Source organism: Myiozetetes cayanensis, unplaced genomic scaffold (genome assembly GCF_022539395.1).
Source record: "Myiozetetes cayanensis isolate MyiCay16 unplaced genomic scaffold, myiCay2020 scf10, whole genome shotgun sequence".
In the NCBI taxonomy this organism is placed as follows: Eukaryota; Metazoa; Chordata; class Aves; order Passeriformes; family Tyrannidae; genus Myiozetetes; species Myiozetetes cayanensis.
This window is the reverse complement of record NW_026086605.1, coordinates 15,200,945-15,222,679: the sequence shown is the minus strand read 5'-3', so window position 1 is coordinate 15,222,679 and position 21,735 is coordinate 15,200,945. Positions and strand designations below refer to the sequence as shown.

Below are 21,735 nucleotides of genomic sequence, written 5' to 3'. Positions count from 1 at the left end.
GTCATGTGTGTATGTCTGTGAGGAATTCACTAGGACAGTATATCTCTTATACTCTGGTTACTTCATGGACTTAATTTTTATAGGGAAGAAAATCAGGTAAAGTAGTAATGGCTCACTGACTATAATTGACCAAAACCCCACAATAAATCAAAACCAGACTTCCAAAGCATTGAAATTATCTCCTTTATCTTAAGGAAAAAAAAAAGTCAAAAGCACAAAAAGCAATTTGGTCAAATTTGATGTTACAAAACATTTTTATATTTATTTAATATCATGTCTCCTACTCTGTAGATATACTGTATATTTTCTGAAAAAATAATATGCAAACAGATTATTGCATAACACATCTCTTCCAATTAGCCCCGAAATATTCACTAAATTAGTTTTCAACATGATAAGAAAAGTGTTTTAATATTTTACGTTTAAATTCCAGAGAGTTTTATCACATAAGATATTCTGTGGAAAGCAGCACCTATTTACTTCTTTGTAAGCCATTATGAAGCTTGAATTGGCCTCTCAGACAAAAGAACAGAGGTGATTAAAACACAAGCTGAATAAAGAAGCTTACTGAGTGGATTCTTGCAGAGTATTTCACTTGGCTCTGTGTGTGTGTATGTGTGTGTGTGTGCAATGTTTTGCATAATGGTCTACAGACCTCCTAGGATTTTGCTATTACAGAATATACATATACATAGTGCTGAGACACAGAGGATGGTATTTCACATTATGTCTATGCTTTCTCAGGGCTCACTGTCTATGTGGAATGAGAAAAAGTAATATTAAAAGAAAATAATTCTGAAACAGAAAATATTTCATTATGCCAACAAAGAAAAATACTGTATTTTAGTTTAGAGACAGTTCAAGCATATACAGCATATACATAATAAAGCTCAGGTGTTGTTTTTTTTTTGTTCTTTTTTTTTGTATTAGCTAAAGAAGCGGTCATGAAACTGTTGAATATTGGCTTAAAACTTGACAACCACCTAGTGCATTCTTCTCGCTCACCTTTTAAAAATACACAATCTGAGATGGATACATTGCACTGCTGGAGTTTACAATATATACTTCAAATTTACAAAAATACAGAAAAACAAGATTTCTTGCACTCAGATACTGAGCATTAACCCTTTGAGTACTAATTCCCACCTGCAACACTGCAGAACACATTCATCTGACTTACATGTTTTTATAATATTCTAACAATTATAACTGTCATCTTTATGTACACTATTAGGAAATTTATTCTTACATATTAAAAAACAAAAAGGTAGAGTCTAATAAACTGCTAATAACAGAAAAATAATGGGCTGAAGTATGTTAAGATTTCTGCCACATATACACAGAGAATCACAGACTGATGATCTCTCAAGAGAATGTTCTATTTCCTCTCTGCAACAATTACATAAGTCTGTGTTAAGACACCACAGCAAACTTTCTCATGTGGCCATACAGAATAGTGCTTTTTCTCTCATTTCTGGATGCACTGCACACTTTCCACTGTAGACATTTTTCTCACAGCTCTATGTCCCCATTCACTTTCTGCAACCTATTATTATTCTGCACCCTTCCCACTTGTAAAAAGTGGTTTTATTTCATAGAGGGATAATTACGATGCAGTTCTGTACTGTGAGTTCATGCTTCGTGTCCAGATGTTCATGGAAACATGAAAAAATTTCTTGCCAAGAGAATGGTTAATTAGAGAATGGTACTGACTCTGGAATGCCCTACAATTCAGCAGAAATCATGAGCATAAAGAACTTCTCTGAAGGTCAAATTTGCATTAAAGGATGAAGACAATCTGGAATTTGCTAGAGGACGAAATGGGTTTTCAGAAAGCAAGTGGTGAAATTAATAGATGGACTCTAAGAAGGTAATTTTTTTGAAAATTACTGAACTTAGTCTTTCCTGACAACTCTGGACTACGTCAGTCATGTAACTAAATAGACAATATCATATATACAGTGTCTCTGAACTAGAATAAGATACTTTAAGAAAATAACTGTAGTCCTCAAAGAGTTAATGGTAAAACTGCTCTACCTTAACAGATGTGGAAAGGTTATCATGGAACAGCTTACAGATTTGTTCAAAAGGCATACTTTACAAAGAAGTGTAAAACTTGTTGAGACAGTTGCTATTACACCGCACAGTGTCACATACAATGAGTAGTGCATGCTCTGTAAAGACATTAGAGTGGACCCTTATCAAAGCTATCATATAACCTTATACAAAGGATTGTGCCACTTAAACTAGTGCAGAGTGATTTCTTTTACCTGTAGATTTATAATGCTCTAGATTAATATCAATAGGGTTTTTCACAGCCTTGTACAACACTTTTTTTTGTTCTTTTTAACACATGTAACACTAGAAAACAGCAAATGGTATATCCTGACATATGTCATGCAAAATACAACCAATACAGCACCAAAGATGTAACAGAGACATTACCTAGCACTTCTCTCCAACAAGAAAAAGGACAGAACAGAGACTGTACATTACATGACTTTACAGGCCATATGCTACAGAAGATCTTTAGAGGCAGTATCACTTTTGTGGATCTAAAAAGCTGCAATTTTATAAAATCCTGTTTATCTTTTCTACCATAGCCACTTCTGATTAAAATCCATGGCACAGTAATAATATTTTCCTACAAAAATAAATAAGTAAAAGTTTAAGATGCTGATATGTTTATAAAAAGTGTCTGAAGATACTATGAAACGAAAGTGAAAACAAGGAATGAAAATTATGTGTTTCTAAAGAAATGTTATTCTGTATAACAAAAGGATATTGCCTCTCATATTCAATTGTCTAGACTTCATTTTCTCATTATCTTTTAGAATAATTTTATAACTTTCTTTTAAAAATAACTTCACTTTAAAACTGTCACTATCCTTCTTTTTTAGACTCTTATTAAGAAAAAGAAAAGATGAAAAGCTGTACAATTTACTGATGAACTACACAAATACATAATATTATTTATTTTGGAATAAAAACAAAGATAATGACGGTTTAGGGCAAAAAACACATTATGATGGCCCATGAACTACACAGTAGTTTCATTTTTCCAAGGCCCAGTTTTGATATTTCCTGTACTATCTGAGCTGTATATCATGGCTTCATGCACGTTTCCCTTGAGAATTCCATTGTGATTCGTCGTGTTAAATGGCAATGACTGTGTCCGTGGGTGCATTTCAAAATGAGCTGGATGGTGCACAGTGTCACTGTCTGGCATTTTAGTACAACTATAGATTACAGTACTTGCGTCGCTACTTTCGGGCTGGTTGACAGTAGGATATGGATCACTTTTTGAGCAGCAGGCCCGTCTGTGACCTGACTGGCTATCATGTGTACTGTGGGGACTGTCTGTATGGGAACTGTGGATGCTGCCATCAATACTCGAAGGGATGTGGTAGGCATACTCTCTTTCACCTGCAGACCTATGCCGACTGAAGTAACGTGGCTTAGTTCTGCTTTTCAGACATCTGTGAATGTGCATATTGGGTCTGAAGGTTCCCTCATTGTGGACATGAATGTGAGCTTCATCATCAAGCAGCTGATCACAGTGCATCTTTGCACAGCAGGGTGTCACAGGGGAAAGGCAGTTAACGTGGTTTTGAACCGCTTGTAGGTTAGTGAGTTTGCAGTGGCTGGCCGCTGGATGATTAAACACAGCTGATTTGTTGGGGCATGGTGATTCCTGAAGACAAGGTGCATGAACTTGAGTGTCACCGTTGACGTTAACCTTTGGGCGCACATTAACTTGGACGGAATAGGTGTTTCTTTTGGATGGGCAACAGGACCACCAGCAATGCCATACATCATCTCGCTTTGCACAGTGATGGATCAGGATGAAAAGCCCCAAGGTCACACAGAAGGCTCCATAAAGACAGCTAAATATCATATCCAAGAAATGACCTTGAGATACTGCAAGTGCTCCAAAGGTCCACGTGGCAGTAAACAGGAACAAAGTGAATGCTGCGGCTCGAAGTTGAGCCTTGAATGAATGCTCATTTTCCAATAAGGAAGAAGAAATCATGGGGCAGGTCGCCTGGGGAACGGACACAGGGTCTGTAATATGACCGTGGCCCACATCAGTACTTGGTATTCTCTGTGGATCTTCGGTCTTTTCCTTTAACTCATACTTGCGTTCAGGATGGCGCTTCAGCTGCACGTATGTGCAGAGGAAGTAAACACAGGTGACTAGCACAATGAATGCTACTGGCCCATAGAAAGCACCGAGACTGGGCTCCCACGCCATCCAGCAACTGAAAATAACAAAAAAAGAGAGTCAAGAACATTCTAGAGCCCACACATCAGATGTGACAGATGGCTGACTGATGTCTGACTAGCATGACACAGCAGTATCTCAGAGTTCAGATATGCTTGTTGTGGAGAAAAGAGAGGATGTCTAACATCAATTAAGCTGAGGCATCACTTTCTTATTTTTTAATAGAATAAAATATCTAGTATAATTTACAGATTATTAAAATGGAAATTTTCCAAGAAATGTAGGTCAGTTTAGACTCTGGAATTGCAGTGAAATATAAGACCATTTATATACACCCTTTTTTTAGTATTAAAAATGTCAGCACTAATACTTCGATTAAAAAGCCAATGAGGCATAGTTTATACAGTCTGTGTGAGCAACTGAAATGAACAGATTTCAGTGGTTTGTATCAACAAACATTGATACAAATTCTTAAGCCTGAAGATTGTTCTTAAAGAATTTTCTTCTTGCCAGAGAACATCCTGAGTACCAAGAGAGGCTGCAAAAAGACTTCTAGTTGGACAGTCACCGCTTTCTACAGTAAGTGGCCCCAAAAGATATATGCCATTTCTGAATTCTGCACTTTTTCCAAAGTTTCTAGGAGTTAATTTACGTCATCTGAACGTCCTCAGAAAAACTAAGGAAACTGATGGTCTCTTTATGATATGTTGTTATAATAATATCATTGTAGCGTGACCACAATGGTTTTCTAGGCTTTAAATAATATAACCATAACTGTTCTAGAGCAGCTTGAAGTGGTTCACAGGCCAGTATGAGTTTAACAGGACTGTCCTGAGGATGAATGACCTGATCAAATGCACATGGGGGAAGAAAAACTTCCGACTAATGAAATCCTAGATGGAAACTGGGAGAACATGGGTCAGAGGGAGAAGGTATATTTGCTCAGTTTTGACTCTTCTCTGTGATCTACTTTTAGCCTCGGTTACAGATAGGGAACTGAGCTGGCAGTATAGGCTAGTACAGCTATTCTTATATGCTAAATATTGCATGGACTTCTGGAAAGAGGAGTAAGTTACTTTCCTTATCTCAGACTAGGACAGGAAGTAATGGGCTTCAACTGCAGCAAGAAAAGTTTTGATTAGATTTTTTGAAAAGTTTCCTTGCTGTTAGGACAATTAGGATAATAAGCTGTTGAAATGAAATGTGGTCTATCCATTATGGGAGCATTTAAAGCACCTCAGATAAATAACTGTCAGGAATGGTTTGGATATAGCTAATTTCCCACTGGGTCAGAAAGACAGACCAGGTGATATGTCATTATCCATTCCAGCTCTAAAAGTGACACTGTGTGACACTTCATACTCATTTAGGCATGCATTATTAGTTGCAGTCCCTTCAATTCCAGTGAGGAAACTTCTGCTATCACATTCTTGTCAAGCCAGGAATTATCTACAAGTTACTATAAAAAGGGCAGAACGACTTTTTCTCCCAGGCTGAGAACCTCTCAGCTAAATAGAGACAGTCCCACTGGGTATTATCACAAGAAACTGCAGAATAATGACTTTGAATTTTTGAAATCTGAACCTTAAACAAAAGCATACATATATGTATTAATGAACATAGAGACACTCCGAACAGCATATAGTTTGCTGCCAGACAGGTAAATGAAAAGATTCCCTGAAAGATATCTGTGAAAAGATAGGTAAGTTACCACCTATATTTAGTTGGGGAAGCAGAGAACACAAAGCTACGTGCATATTTGAAATATATTTGAATGCTGCATATTTGATGCGAAGTGGAGAATGGAATGCTCCCCAGTGGAACAGTCTCTTGGGATGCTCTTATTTCAAGTAGAATCTCATTGTGGACCACTTAAAAAATTAGTTGTGTAAAAAAAGTTCAAGTTTGTGCATCTACGTTTACTGTACTAATACTACAAAAAATGAGTAAGGCACGTAACTCAATATGCTGCCATCAAATTAGAAGCTGTCTTTTTACTCAGTCTTTTACAACCATCCTTCATCTGTCCCTTGTTTTCTGTACAGACTGCAGTACCAGGTATTGATTTGCTATATTAACATGATTAAAGAAGTATAACCTCTATAACTGCACCAAAAGGAAAAACATCTCACATTTATGAACATAAATAATAGCCTTATAATAATAATACTACTGTTGATTATAAGTGACTGTTTAATTGGATAAATTTGAAGAACTATATGAATATGAGTTGAGCCCTAGGCAGAACAACCAGTTAGCCATGGTATGCACTGATTTCTTACCAGAATTTAAATTTCAATTACCTATAAAAATGGCTTTAAGGAGCCAGATGCTTCCTCATGAACCATTCTCCTTGGTTGCCAGATTTCATGCCCAGAACATAACCAATTTCAAATGTGTTTCAATAGATGCTCAAAGCAGTAACTAAGAGTGATGTCCTCTGGAGTAGTAGTGCTACCAGAGTACTAAAATATCCATTAGTGGGCCAGTCATTACCATGTTACACACACTGTATTTAACTTTGCAGTCTAATTCACTTTCTGCTATGTTTCCTTGGAAAGACTTATTGTAGTTTATTGATACCTCATGCTTCATGCCAAGAATTAATAACAATGTCATGCCTGGAGAGCTTGTGGAAGTCTACTGAACACTAACTCACTAGACACAAGATGACTATGTCAGGATTGCAAGAATTTGTGACTGGAATGTTTCCAGGTGGTGAAAATCCAAAATATTTGGCTTTTAATGGCAGAATGGGGATGGAGAAGGTGGGGGAGAGATTTGTACTTGTTATTTTTTTCACATAATTGATAGAATTTCACATAAACTGATACCCAAAGGATATAAATTCAAGGTAGATAATGAAATGAAAATATTTAATTAATTAATAGCTCCATTAAATATGGTATCCATTAGGTATTTTTAATATCTTTTCACTCATTCAGATGTAAATGAAGAGTAATTTTGTAAATGAAAGTGATTGTACTGCCAGTAATGGAGTCCAGTCAGTAGAGGTGAAGTAGCAAGCCCCAGATTAAGACATTGCTCTCTCACAGCTAATATTTATTAAAATTTCATAACAAATATCATCCCAAATTGCATGTCTATACTGTTTATGAAGTCAGTTACATTTATTGGCGTAAGAAAAAGAAAATGTTTTCCTTAAAAGTTTTATGATAATAGTTTATACTTACTATGGTGCATTGCCTTCAATCCCATAATTATTGATATTGGTTGCTGCTGTAATCCCACATATAATGAAAGGAACTCCACCACTAATCAGGTAAAATCTGTTGAGAGATAATAACTGACATTTTAATTTGCCTGACTTGTAGTCAAATACTGCTTTGCAAATCATTGTACCTTCTTGAGGAATTTTGAGACTAAAATATTGCTGAAACATTAAACATGTCTCCAAAAACAGAAAAGCAAAGAATAAAATATTGTCACAATAAACACTCTATGAAGTGAAGAAAGTTTAATATTTAATATTTATACAGACTCCCTTTTAACAAATTCTTTATTTGCAACTTTAGTAAAGGTACTTACTATTGCAGTCGTGAAAATCAAAACTTTGTCTAGTGACAGAACCTCCATTCCAAATAAAGTTATTCCACTCACCTAGATATTTATATTTAATATTTATAAAATATGCAAGCATCATAAATTAAAAATATTCAGGCAAAGCTGCTGTATTCACTTTAACATGAAAATGTTCCCAGGGAAATTCAGTGAAATCACAGAAACATTTTTCTAACTTCCAGATAACAAAAGAAAGGAAGCTCAGTTAGTCAAAGAGAAAAGAGGCACTTCACTTAGCAAAATGTTTTGATTTTTTCTGCACAGGGAACAATCTGAAGAAATCAGGAGGATTAACTATCCCTTTGCATATACCCCAATTTTTTTTACTCTGTCAACACTCAGCCTTGCAAATTCATTAAAATGTGAAAGCTACTAAGACTTCAGCAAGAACTCATAAATACCCAAGAAAAGTGTTAATCATTCCGTAAAGACTTGCACTGTAAGGCACAGCTTCACACCCGTTTAACTGGTTAAATGCCATTGAATACTTGGAAGCAGTGGTCATTACAATGTATGATCACTGGGCTACAGTCAACTCCCAGGGGATGTCTCACTGAAGTTGGCATCCTGCATGCCTGTATCCAAATTCAGCAAAATAAATCATCATCACATTTTCCATTTATATAAGCAAAACCACAAAATTATGCATGGAGCACAGCACATTCCACCGCTGTGGTCTCTGAGGTGGAGAGCATCAGCCCCCATTCCTACAGCTGGAAGGAATGCTGCTCAGTGGCAAAAGGAAAAATGTTCCACTGCACCTAGAAGCTCAGCTGTTTCTCTGAAGATCCTGACTCATTTCCTGGTGTGAGCAATACTCCTCTGTCGGCAGATAAAATTAATTTTTTTTCAAGCCACTTCTTTGGTTTGGAAAAGAGCATGCAGGGGAACAGATAGTCACAGCTGTTAGGCTGTCCATCAGGACTAATAGGAACCGGTAATGTGTGGGAAACATTCTGATCAGAATCCAGCCACTAGTTTTCCATAATGTGGTATAAATATAAATTTCCCAGTCATTGCAAGGAAGGATTTTTACAGAAACAGAGTGATAGCAAAATAACATAGACCAGCATTTAAATCAAATGCAGAATTATTGTTAGAATTTCTTAGCCTCTTTTCCCACCTACTTCCGAAGCAGAATTAGGGGTCAGGCCCCAGAAATTTTCATGTTAATGTTTACAGCCAATCTTTGTCTAATGGTCTAAGCTGTAAACAGACCAGAGAAAATTGTCCTCTGCATTCATCAAGAAGCCCTTCAGATTTTATAAATTCAAAGTCATTGAGTATATATTTTTATTTCAACTTGGCTTATTCTGTAGAGCTCAACAAATTCCAATGAACATGCTGCCTCCCTATAAAATCCATTCATTCTCTGCAGTTTAATGATTGTACATATCTTTTGACTTGAGCATGTTGAATAAGCTGGCTTAATAGGTTATTATTATTTTTAACAAAGACACATTCAATGGCATTTTTGAAATTCAGGAAATTACTAGGGTAAAGCAATGAGGCATAGAAAAGTTAATCCAAATTTATCTAAGAAATAGTAAGGAGGAGAAAAATAGGAATACAGAAGCAAGTATAGGAAACTGCATTTCAAACTCATCTGAAGTGATTACACCATAGAATTTACCTACAATGCAACCTATAATTTTATTTTCTGCAGTGCCACCACTTTTCACAGATTGGATACATACATTTAAATCAATCTTCATCTAAACTCTCAGACAAGCCAGTATCTGGGTCTTAGATAATCTACTTCATATCTCATACTTTCAGCAGACTGCTGAACAGTAGCATCAGATGTTCTGGAAACACTTAGCTACATAGTGCTTCAGAAATGTGGCAAAATCTAGCCAAACTCCTGTCATGGCTCAATGCTAAGGACAAGAAAATACATTCAAGAAATGACAAAAGTTGAAGTCAAATGGTTTCAGTGTACGTGAGGTGCACTGTACTGATATCCAGCACAGCACACTGCCTGCCCTATCCCATTTGGGTGGGGGGGGGAAGTAAAACGGGAAATAAAGATGACAGTGTATACAAATGGTTCTTCACTGGTGTATTCAGGATTCTTGAAGGGTGAGGGATAAAAAAAAAGCTGTCAAATAGAAGAAAAGTCAGCAAGAGAGGAACGGGATTAAAACAGACCAAACAGAAAACACATTCAAAGATACAGAAGTTAAATTGTAAGAACAGAAGTGCATACTCTTGTCCATTTGTGTGAACGTGTGGATACCTTAAACAGGATATAAAGGCCATAGTAGAAAGTCACCAAAGAAAAGAAACACTGATCAAGAAATTCCATACATACGTTAGTTATCAGGATGTACAACTCAGAAGTAATACATTTAGAGCAGTCTTTCTAAACACTACTTTCTATGCAATCATTAGTTGTTATCAATTTCTTCTTTTTCATACAGATGAGATGATCAGGACAAATAACTCTGAAGAAAAAAGCTGCAGTAGAATTGATAGGTCGTGAATAAAAAGTGACAAAAATGCAGATAATAAATAGCTATGCTTCATGCTTCTAGAAAACCTTTTATCTAAGAGAATCAAAAGGCTTTATAACATTAATTAATTTAGCCTTACAGCCCCGTGTTCGATAAACATTATCATTCCTGTTGTACAGATGAGAAAACATGGAGAGATTAAGTGTTCAAGGCCACACAGCAAATCTGTTTCAGAAAGAGAATCCTTAACTCCCATCTGATGTTTAAACACATGGCACCTCTCTATTACAGTAAATGAAGGAACTGGGCAAATCATGTCATCCAGGATTTTGCCTCCAAGCCCAAGAAACACAATTGCCTCTCGGTGAGTTCACAAGCACGAGCAAGAAGAATGTAATCTTATCTGAAGGATCTCCTGATTAGGGTGGTGTCTCCCAATCTTCACTAAGCCTTGCCAGTCTGTTAGTCTTACAAAGCCTGTCTTGTGGAGGAGGAGCTCATGGGTGCTATTCCCTGTGCAGCCCTAACTCCAACATTACTGGTGTTTTGTATAGCACTGCCTGGCATGGACACAGAGTAGATTTTCTAGCCAAGTTAAAGGGGTTCAAGTGTAATGGTTTTAACTGGGGAGATGCTGGGTTCTGCAGCTTTTGCTGCTGCAGACAACTTTTGGTATCTTTCAGCCATACAAGATAAAGGGAAGCACCAATGCCAATGTCCAGCAATGCTCATTCACACAACAATACAGTAAAGCAGTACCAGAAGGATGAACCTTGTAGACTACGCAAGTACAGGCTTTTTAACCATCTTCACCCCTCTCCCACCAAGTACATTTTCTTAATTTGAAAAAAAGGTGATCGATTTTTTTCCTACACTGTTTGCCTAATTTGCCTAACTTTTATTTACTACTCCGTCTCATGACCATCTTTCAGTTTTAAAGCTTTAAAGGTCTATATCCTTTAGTTCAGTAACCAGCTTTTGTCTTCCAATTACCTTATCTACTTCTGAGTAATTTTCTAATTTTTCTCATTCTGACAGTGGGTTGTCTCCTCTTCACAAAAGAACATGCAGTAACTTGAGCCAATTTCATCTGCTTGTGTTACTCTTCTACCATTCAAGAATGCAAACGATGATACTCAGGCTATCAGTAATGGAATCCTGCAGGCAGCAGTAAGAAGACAGAAGAACCTTGCTCTGACAGATGTGACTGTTATGATGAAGCCACTAACACAGAGGGATTGGTTGTAGCCATGACAGCCGTGCATGCAAATCTTTAAAGACTGGAAAGCCCCAGAGAGAAAATTAAAACTTTGTTTCCGGCTAAAATTTTATCTTGACAAGCAGTTAATTTACGTAATATTTTAAAACTGTTTTACAGGGAAAACTATAAACTATCTGTGGGATAATTTGGGGCTTTGAAGCAAGTGCCAAGCTGTTGCTTCAACAGCCCTTAGAAAGAGGTTTTAAAATTTGTACATTGTTGTTGCTGGCCACCCCGGGGATGTCCTGATGATTCCCAGCAGGCTTTCACATCAGCATACATCTATTTACTGAAGCTCATTCTACCACATCTTCACTAATATTGTTATCCAAGCTAATAGATTAAAGTTAGCCTGGTAGGCCTCAGCATGCTGCACTTGCACCTCTCAGTTGCAGTGTAGGCAACACCTACGGCCTGAAAAGCAGGCTCTGCAGACATGTGCGATAGATGGGCAGTAATTTGCTGGGGAGGAATCACACTCACTGAACATTACAGGGAGCCCCTAAGTTTCTGCCACAGCTGCCTGGGACCAGTAAGTACAACATTATTTATTACATGCACTGACATAAACACAACCCCCCCAACAGAGCAGCAGACACTGCTTGAGGTGATGTCCCTCTGTTGACATCATGCCTTACTGTTTTCCAGCTTCCTTTCGGCAAGAACTCCTCTTGTAAGGCAAACTCCACCACAAAGTACTGGGAGCTACATAGCCAATCTGATAGAAACAGGATAATGTCAGCAAGAGTGACTGCAATAGCCTGCAGGCAGCATCCATTCTGATAACTTAACATACACTATATTCTGCTAAGTTTATTTCCATAAATGTTACTCAGTAAGTCAGCATGTAAAAGGACAGTTCTATCAAGTGATGAATTTCTTGCTTGAGTGTCTGTCTATTCTCTAGCCTCAAATTGTTTCCAGATTAAGAACCTTGACTGAATTTTTCCAAAAAAGGGACCAGACCTTGACTTTCTGGGTGTAATGCAAGACTGACTGTAAGGGTTTTTTTTCTGCAGAGGTTGGCAAAATGGAAATGTATCAAGAAGTGGTTTAAAAGTTTCAAATAGTCCCTATTGCAGATATTATTTGATTAATACGTATGTATATTTACTGTACTCCTCTCTGGATGCCCAAATCTAGAAAAGTGGAGGTTATATATATATATGAAGATATCAATGAAGCATTAATTCATTTTCTGCCCCCTAGTACAAAAAAAGAGATTTATCAGTTTAGCTCTGTTTCTGTCTAGGGCACAGTTCATACAGGGAAAGATGTCAATCTAGTAGCCACTTGCAAAATAAATATGAAAATAAAAGAGGAATCACAGCAAGATGACTTTCCCCTTTATATTTCCTTAAGCTGGGATTTGATTTTACATCTTTGTGAAAATAATCCATATAGAAAATGGTCATTAACTTTGAGCTAACCAGATGCCACAGTTCAAGTACCCAGGAGGCAGGCAGCTAGATAAGGAGCTGCTCAGTAGAAAGCTGAATTTATAAGCCTGATTTTCAAATTATTCTTCCTGAATTTTTCATGCATCACATCATTTTGTGATCCTTTTTCCTGAGAATTTTGATAAAATAAAAATAAGCCTTTTTAGAAATGATGGGATTTTGAAAACATAATTTTCCTTTAAGAAAAAAAAACCAAACACATGTCATTTTGAATCCTATTCCCAGATAGTCTTGAATAGATTTACAAATAACATGTTAGTTTTGTTCAGTGGTATTGCTCAAGAGAAATACCCTGTATTACTCTAGGGCTTTTTTCCTGTCTGTAAAGTAGGATAAAAACATGGAGAATATAGTAAAAAAAAATTTAAAAATCTACTGATAATGTTAAAATAAACTTCAATTTTGCAAGTCAAACTTGAAAAGGTAAATAAAAGCAGAAGTAAGGATTGTGTGAAAACCCTCTTTAGCACCTTTTATGTGGCAATATTGTTATACTCTTTAACTGCCTGTTCACAGTCTACTGCTTTTTTTCCATAAGACATTTCACTCATTCAGTACAGAAAGAACAAAGGTTACTGGACAGGTAGTACTAATTTTTTTATATATCTCCCTTCTTTCTAGATCTTATTGTAACTTAAGAGCTTTGCAAACAGTAATTAATTAATCTTCATAATGCCCTTGTGAGAATATGCATAATCTTTTTCCATTTAGAGGCAGATACTAAACCACAGAAAAAATGAATGAAAAAAAATTAATCAGAAGAGTCTCTGCAGATTTGTTTGCTCAACTTTTGATGTCTAGGGCTCTATTTTACAAAACTCGTCTCTGATTTTTTATTAAAATTGGCCATGAGAAAGGAGATTAAATACTCTTCATCTGCCCTCAAAGACTCATAACACTGGAGCCTGGGCAATAAAGTGGGAGAATGTTAGTGAGTGTCAGTAGACGTGAAACCTCACCTATCAAATGGCTTCAAAAACACTTGTTTCTCTCCTGTGAGCCCACTGCGCTCAATATTCATACTGAGTTTCTCTCCCTTTCCACCCATGACAGACGATGTCTCAGGCAATGCCAGTTAGGTGGTGGGAGAGTTTAGGCCCTGCTAATGCAGGAAGACAAGAAGCTGTGCTGAAGCTATTTCTATTCAACTTCCTTGGCTAACACCCTTCATGGCTAGTGTAGCCATTATATCTTCTCTGGTATTCTCCAGATGAAAAAGAATTTTCAGGCTGATAGTACTGTTGCAGTTTGCTTTACTATGACCATGCAAGACAGTCTGAGCCAGCAGAGAGGATAGAAAACCAAAAATGAATATATAAAAAAAAAAAAGGAATTCAAGAACTCAAAAAATATTTAAAGAAAATTTAGAAGGAAGAGAGAGGAGATTCATTTACACAGAAATAACTGTATTGTCTCTCATGAGCTAGACCAACTTGAAAAGCTATTGTATCTAAGAAGCAAGAGACACCTTGTGGGGTTTTTTTTCCCTATATTATTGGAGAATGCCTTTGGCACTGCTGGAAATCAAAGACAGAAATGATTCTTACAGTGTATTCCATGCTGCAGTTTAGCTCTATTGACCTCTATTCCTGCTTAGTTTAATGAATAAATAAGTTAGACTAAGAAGGTATCCATGCTGAATGCACTTCTGATGGAAAGAAGCAAATAAATGTTAAGCATCATGTTCATGAGAAAGAAAATCTTAGTATTTCTAAAAATCTATACTTGAAAAAGTTTAAGAAGAGCAAGAAGCTCATAGAGAGAAAACTGTTTATGTTAATGCTTAGAGAGGAGTAATGGGAGAAGAAATAATACTCATGCTTTGAGTATTTTCTATTTGCACAATCATTTTATCCCTAAGGAACAAATCAGGCCTTTCAGTTCTGTTTCCACAGTTCATTTCTAGTAGTAAAATGGCTGACACTCTTGTTTGGAGGTATTCACTTCTACCTCATTTTTCCAGGCATTTGACTCCTCTGGCTGTTAGCTGAAATTATTTTGCAGTTCCAGCCTACTGAATCAAACACAACTGCTTCACCGAGCATTGCAGTACACCTTTAGAAAGTCAATTACCATGAGCATGTCCTTCTTCCTTTCAGAGGGGAGAAAAGAACCATTAACTATCAACCCTCATCAAGACAAGGAATTGTGATAAGAGCCTATATATGACAGTGGCATTTTATATAATATGAAAGTGAAATGAAAAGCAAAGCATGCACAGATAGTGATAAGTGCTGTACTCTTATATAGTCATATATTTAATACCTAGTTCACTTTATATTAGTATCAATGTTTTATGACTGTCAGTAGAACCACCTTGAATTTTAAATAGAAAATATAGATTTCTTTGGTTTTACTTGAGGTAATACTTCATTAGGACTGCCAAAGGAAGCAAATGAAATAACTAGCAGGAGGACATATATTTTAATTTGGTTTGACTGTGAAAGTCACTGACAGGGGGTTCTGGTCTATGTTCTCCTATGACTAAAATTCGAAATCATATTTTTAAAAAGGCATTTATGTCAACCCCACATTTTATTATGGCAGTCACCAACACAACTCCCTGAATCCCCTTGTGTTTCATACATTGTTGAGTTTGACACTTACTTACTTTGTAGGCAGCATTTTTTTGTCAAGAAGAATGTTTTTTCTTCTGTAGTAAATGTTTTTAAAATTTTAAACAGACCTTTCAAGTCCTTGTTTTCTAATTTTTACATTACCTGAAAATACACTGCTTTCAGCTTTCACAGAACCTTTGGAGAGTTGATTCAGAGGTTATTTATTCACTACGTGGTACATTTTTAGGTCTAAGTATGAAGTATATTTGTGGAATTAAAAAAGATATTATGAAGCCTTAATTTTTATTATGAGCTACATTGCCAAGTTAGAGCTAAATAATTTTAATTGTATAAGATTCACAGGTAATATATGAGTAATACTCTTAGTTTTATTTCCTGTTAAGCTCTTTCACTGTACACACAGAAAATGATTCAGAAGATATTAATGACCAAGCAATCAATTAATGAAGATAGGAGCTCTACTGGTGGACCCAGGTGCCTTGTTCTTAGATTTGCTCAGCTGAGCATTTAATACAGATGTGTGCAAATGAAAAGAGAATACAGGAACTCCTGGGAAATATCTTTAGAGAGATCATTCTAACTCTATCCTTCTAAATTCATGTATTCTTTTCCTTTTCCTCTTCTTTAAATCAATGATCTTATATGAAGGGCAAGCTCTTTGCCCACAGTGCCACAGGGAGCTGAAATCGTTTAGAAGAAAGAGAAAATACAAGAAATACTTCAAAGATGTGCATTTCTACAAAAACTACATTATTAATTTGCACATTTTTTGCAAGTCTTGTATCTTTTGATGGAAAATTAAGTCCCTGTTCCAGAGGGCAGATGCTAAAGAATCCTACCTTTCTGTAATGAACTTCTATGTGTGCACAAGAAAAACTGAAATCTGATTTCCTATAGTTTTTGCCTTATGATTGTCTTTGGTGCCTAGAGAAGTTAAAAGGTCCCTTTGAGACCTTTCTCATAGTTACGCCATCTCTCTTTAATATCAGCCTTCCCTTATGTTCAGGTGTTTATCTTTGTTATTCACCTGCCCATCTAGTCATGTGCAACTTACAGAATTTCAGTGATCTCCATCTGTCTCAGACAGATTAGCAAAGTTATTAGGCAGGAGAAGTCCCAACAACAGTTGACTATTTCTTTGAGGAAAAATATAAATAGGAATAAATTTACATTTTTCCATTACAGATAATTTTAGGCAAAATGTAAAAAACCCGAACTTTAATGGTTTAAAAACTAGCAAACAGGAATATTAAATTCACTGTTTTCAAAAATGTCCTGCTTTTCTACACTAATAGTGCAATTTTCACCTTAGTTTACTGATTCCTGAATGATGAATGTTAGTGTTACTGCTTACGGAGAGAAAGTAGTTGTGAGAAAGCACAGCTCCAAAAAGCTAAAAAGCATTTTTATCTTTTCAGATGGCTCTAAAACATACCAAGTGTCTTATACAGCCAGTTTCACTGATACAGGCCATTAAAGTAATCTGTTTAGGAAATTTAATGTTGCCCCACAAAACCTGCCATTTCTAAAAAAAAAAAATAAAAAAATAAAAATTGACCTTCTTCAATGAAAATGAAAACTATAGCTTCAGACATAATTGTATGTAAAACTGCTGGATGGATCAGCTGGTTTCTGTCACATAGCAATGACTGGATTGTTAGAGTACTCTAGAAAGACTATAAAATTACAGTTTATGGCCACCATGTAACATACATATTTTAATATTTAATAGGTTTGTATGTCTTTATAAAGCACTTTCTTACAAAGTTTACAAAACAACAGTAAATTTTATCTCTCTACCTAGACTGGTTCAGTGTATCCTATGCATATTCTTAAATGACACCCATGCACCATACTCAAGACATACACTGTCTGTATATAGGTAATATGGAGGTATCTCTATCAGCTTTTAAATGTTAAAATTTCAAAGTATTAACGCATTCTTAATGTTTCTGAGAATTTTACTAGTAAGGTAATAAACACCTCATCTTCAAAATACTGTTAAGGATTAGGTGCTACTTTCCCAAAATTAAACATTTAGTGTTTGAGGCCTCTGCATCCCTGGGTTTACAATTATGTGCTAATCACAATTTACTTCTACCTTCCATCTATTTAGGTAATTGAGTTTATTTTCAACTGCATCTATCTAAAATCTAATCAGACAGTTATAGCAAGATGTATCCTCAGGCAAAGTGAGAGGACAAACGGTCTTGTTTAAGATATGAAGAAACCACACACTAAATAAAAATAATATCATGTTGATTATTAAATCCTCTTGGTCTACGAGAAGTATTCAGTCGCAAACCCAGAGGAACATTTAAAATTGAAAAGCATTTATGCAGAAGATCCATGGAAACCACAAACCCTTTCTGTTGAATCTTTTTGGTTACCAAGCTTTTGTCATTAACAAATCAAACTCACATTTTTAGGGGAGAAAACAGTTTCCCAAAAGGAATTTTTTCTGATGTAAAAAGCAGACAAACAGGCTTTGAATTCCTCTAAAGACCATACTCCATGGTAAAGGAAGGGAAAGCATGTTTTAGTTTGGTTCTCATTTTAAAATATTGTAATTTTTTTAAATAGGTCTAGTATTTTTAGAGTTTGCCACAGGTCATGAGTTAAGGAGCGAGCATCCCTTAAAGGTAAGAAAAAGCAGTTCCCTCAAATATCAGACATGATGTTCATTCACACTGAATACTGCTTTCAATCATACAGAGAACCATCTGGAAACACTGTCAGGGAAAGCCAGTGCAAGGCACAGATGTTAAGATCCTAAGATACAACCTCAGTGCCTTAGTGTATCGATCATAAAGGCACTATAGCTTTACTTTATTTACCAAGACTGCACAATGAAAAATTGAAAATAAAGTATTATGTATAAGGTGCCTGTATAAATACCTTTTTTTTTTTTTTAATCTACCTTAATATTGTCTTTCTTCACAAGTAGTTGCTGAGAAAAAGGTATCTCAGTCTTTATAAAGAGCAGCAGGACAGAATAGAGTGCTTGCCTCAAGAACTAAATTGCACTCCACAAAGACTAGTTACTGAAAATTCATACACCAGAAATCGAAAATGTAAAGCTGCAAAATACAGGTCAAGTAAAAAATCCAAACTATGAAGATGAAACATTTCAATTTTTTTCAACCAGAATTTTTTCTGAATATCTATTACATCATCACTTCTAAATCCTGAGTTTATTTTTCTTTTCAGAAGAAGAAGAAGACATATCCAAAAAGTTGTGCCCCATGAATGATAATTCAGTTTTACAGCTGGCAGCATTTGGAACACGTAACTACTGTACATGCAACCCCTATTTACAACCCAATGAACTCATACAGAAGGAAAACAGCAGAAATCCAAAACCTAGTAATTTGTTTGTGAATAACTACTCTCTTTGACTTGGTAATTTGGTGGTATTCCAACATATTTTAAAGCACATTTTATTACTTCCTGTTGTTTTTCACTCAGGATTCCTTAGTAATGACAGCTTTGCTTCTATGTATTTCAACCTGTAACATATTCCTCAGTTTTGCTATTTGAAAGAAGGGTGCATTTCCTTTTTTTTCTTAGCTTAGCTATTAGCTGGACCAAGTAATTTTATACCCATGTAGTAATGATAAATGTATTTTGGATATTTTTCAACAAGCCACAACATTTACATATTTGAATATATCACAATTTTTTCAGGGCATAACAAAGTTCCCTACTTTCTTAATGCTACAGACATTGTCTGTAGCATTAAGGTGAACAAAAGACTACTACTCCTAACAACATCCCCCGAGGTAAGAGACAATTTAAAGTTTACTTTGGTACAGAGAACTATTACACCAAGTGAATCTGCTCCTTAAAGTGATACTCAGTATCAGGTGCTTGAACTCTGATGGGGAAGACAGATCTCCTCCCTTGAATTAGATGAATAAGGGTTGGCCATCACACTTGAGTGCTGAGAGCACTGGATACTCAGCGTTCAGGTACTAGCACAAATGGTGCTAATTTCCTTATGAGGTAGGGATACTTGCAATTTGCAGGGATGTAAAATCACTTCTGTCATGACTCTGTTTTATTTTTATTTCTGCTTTTGTTTTTTAGAAATTTGTTAAACTTCTGGAAAGGCTGAAAGGACTAGAGAATCAGAGTCCTCATGGACAGTGGTAGAATGAGGTAGCCACTACATGATGCATTTCTTTTGCTATGCCTTATACTCCCTCATCAATAGTTTAGATATACTAAGTACAGTTGTATTTCTTGTGTTTATGAACATCATATTTATATATTTAACATTATTTATCTAGGAATGTTAACTTTACATTATATACCTATTATTTTAATGATGTTCTTTTGGACTTAAGGGGTTTTGTTCATGGGATTTGAGTGATTTGTGTTCTATTTGAGGCTAGGTTACAGCTCTTACATTTCATGTTTGTGGTCCATTCAAGATGAAAGCTAAAAGGACACAGAACTAGGATGAGAGGAAGAAGTCCTTGCAGGTTTTCAAAACTGGACTAGATGAGACCCTGAGCTAACTTTTAAGTTGTATCTGCTTTGAATGGAGAGTTAGACTAGATGACTTACAGATGTTTCTGCCAATCTTCTTATTTTTAGTACTCTATGATTATTATTCATTGTTATCTTTTCAGTCTTATAAGAGTCCGTCCATGCCAGTTGTCAAGGCTGAGAGAAGGGCTCTTTAAATCTACTGCTCTTCTAGTACAGATCAGCCTGTAAATTGAAACACTGCACTACTCAGAGTAGACTGATTCACAAGTGAGTGAGCATAGCTTGAAAATTCCTAAATTTTCAAATATATTCTGAATATTTTTCCATATAAATACATTTCAAATATTTTCAAATTTCAAATATATATTTTCAAATAAATATCTCTAAAGTCACAGTTTTTTAGAAAAGTACAGTGCATTATCAAAGTGTAACCAGGATAGGACACAACTGAGCTCAGCAAGAGACCCCACTTCACATCCCATTACCAATGCCTACAGCTGTGACTGTAGCCAGTCGAGAAGAGTTGAAACAAAAGGGAAATTTATGCTATGTATAAACCCCATTACTATATCTGGTAAGTTGTGAATCCATTACTTATCTAATTATTCTCACTGTCTTTGATCAAACTCTGAATGACTGAGATGCTGACTTGCATGATTTTATACTACACAATGGCATTTTCAGAAACTAATCTGCCCTATAAAGAACCTTAGAAAGTTTCATGCTTGGAATTTGATAAAAGAAAAAAGATTACTCTTTTTTTTTTTTTTTTTTTTTTGAGAAAATATTATACTAGGAGTTATGTTATCCACTTCTCCAACTTCCAATTTTTCATCTTGACAGATATACAGGTAGCCAAGAACTTAGCAAGTAAGTGCTATTAAATGTAACATACAGCAGGGAAGCATTCAAATGCTGGAAAAAAACTTAGTTATTTTTTAGATGGTTTTAGACTTTTGGTTTCTTTCTGGAACACTTTCTCCTTCATAGTCCATAAAATGTAATTCAATCTGCTAATCTATAGAGAAAAAAAGCATTCTTTTTTAATGTTATGTAAAAAACGTTGTTATGGATTACCCTGATATTAACTCATAGACAAATTCTATTCAATTAATGACGTGAGTCCACAAAACCATGAAGATTCAGATTTATTGGTAAAAATTCAGATTGACATTTTGTCCTTAATTCACCCTATTGAAAAGTAAGAAAGAAAGGTAAAATTGCATGAGTTCATGAATGTCAACCCCAATTTTCAACTTTAATGTTGAGGTTTTTTGCTGTTGTCGGTCTTAGTCTCACTAAGCTGAGCTATGGAAAATATTTTATATATGATGATGGCATGAACATTTGTCTTTTTCCTATTGTTTAAAAGCTGACATGCACAGAAATCTATTTTTGGTGATGCCTATCTGAGATTTTAACCAGAAGCAAAAAGAAAGGTTATCCATCATATCTAAAAAGGTCAAAAGGTAAATTTATAAAAAATCATAGGGTTTCTTAGAGCACTCAACCAGAAGTGATCATGAAGCTTTGAAAGAAAATGATAAACAGAGTTAAGAGTTGTTTTATAAGCATTAATCAAAAAACATTAATTAAAACTAGAAATGACATGTAATTTCCAGAAGGTTGCTGTGTTAGTAATATGGAAAAAATAGATCTGAAAAGAAATGAACAG

At 35.6% G+C, this 21,735-nt stretch overlaps 1 protein-coding gene across 2 annotated transcripts in view; it reads right to left on the bottom strand.

Moving 5' to 3' along the window:
* Window positions 1-810: 810 nt before the first annotated feature.
* Window positions 811-21,735, bottom strand: part of LOC126653308 (adhesion G protein-coupled receptor A1-like) — a 270,064-nt gene continuing 249,139 nt past the window's right edge. For both annotated transcript variants that reach the window (XM_050340872.1, XM_050340873.1), the window contains 2 exons: window positions 7,420-7,515; window positions 811-4,262 (listed from right to left, as the gene is read on the bottom strand). In XM_050340872.1, the coding sequence (XP_050196829.1) occupies window positions 3,041-4,262; window positions 7,420-7,515 (1,318 nt within the window). In that variant the 3' untranslated portion in view covers window positions 811-3,040. The remainder of the gene's footprint in view (window positions 4,263-7,419; window positions 7,516-21,735) is intronic.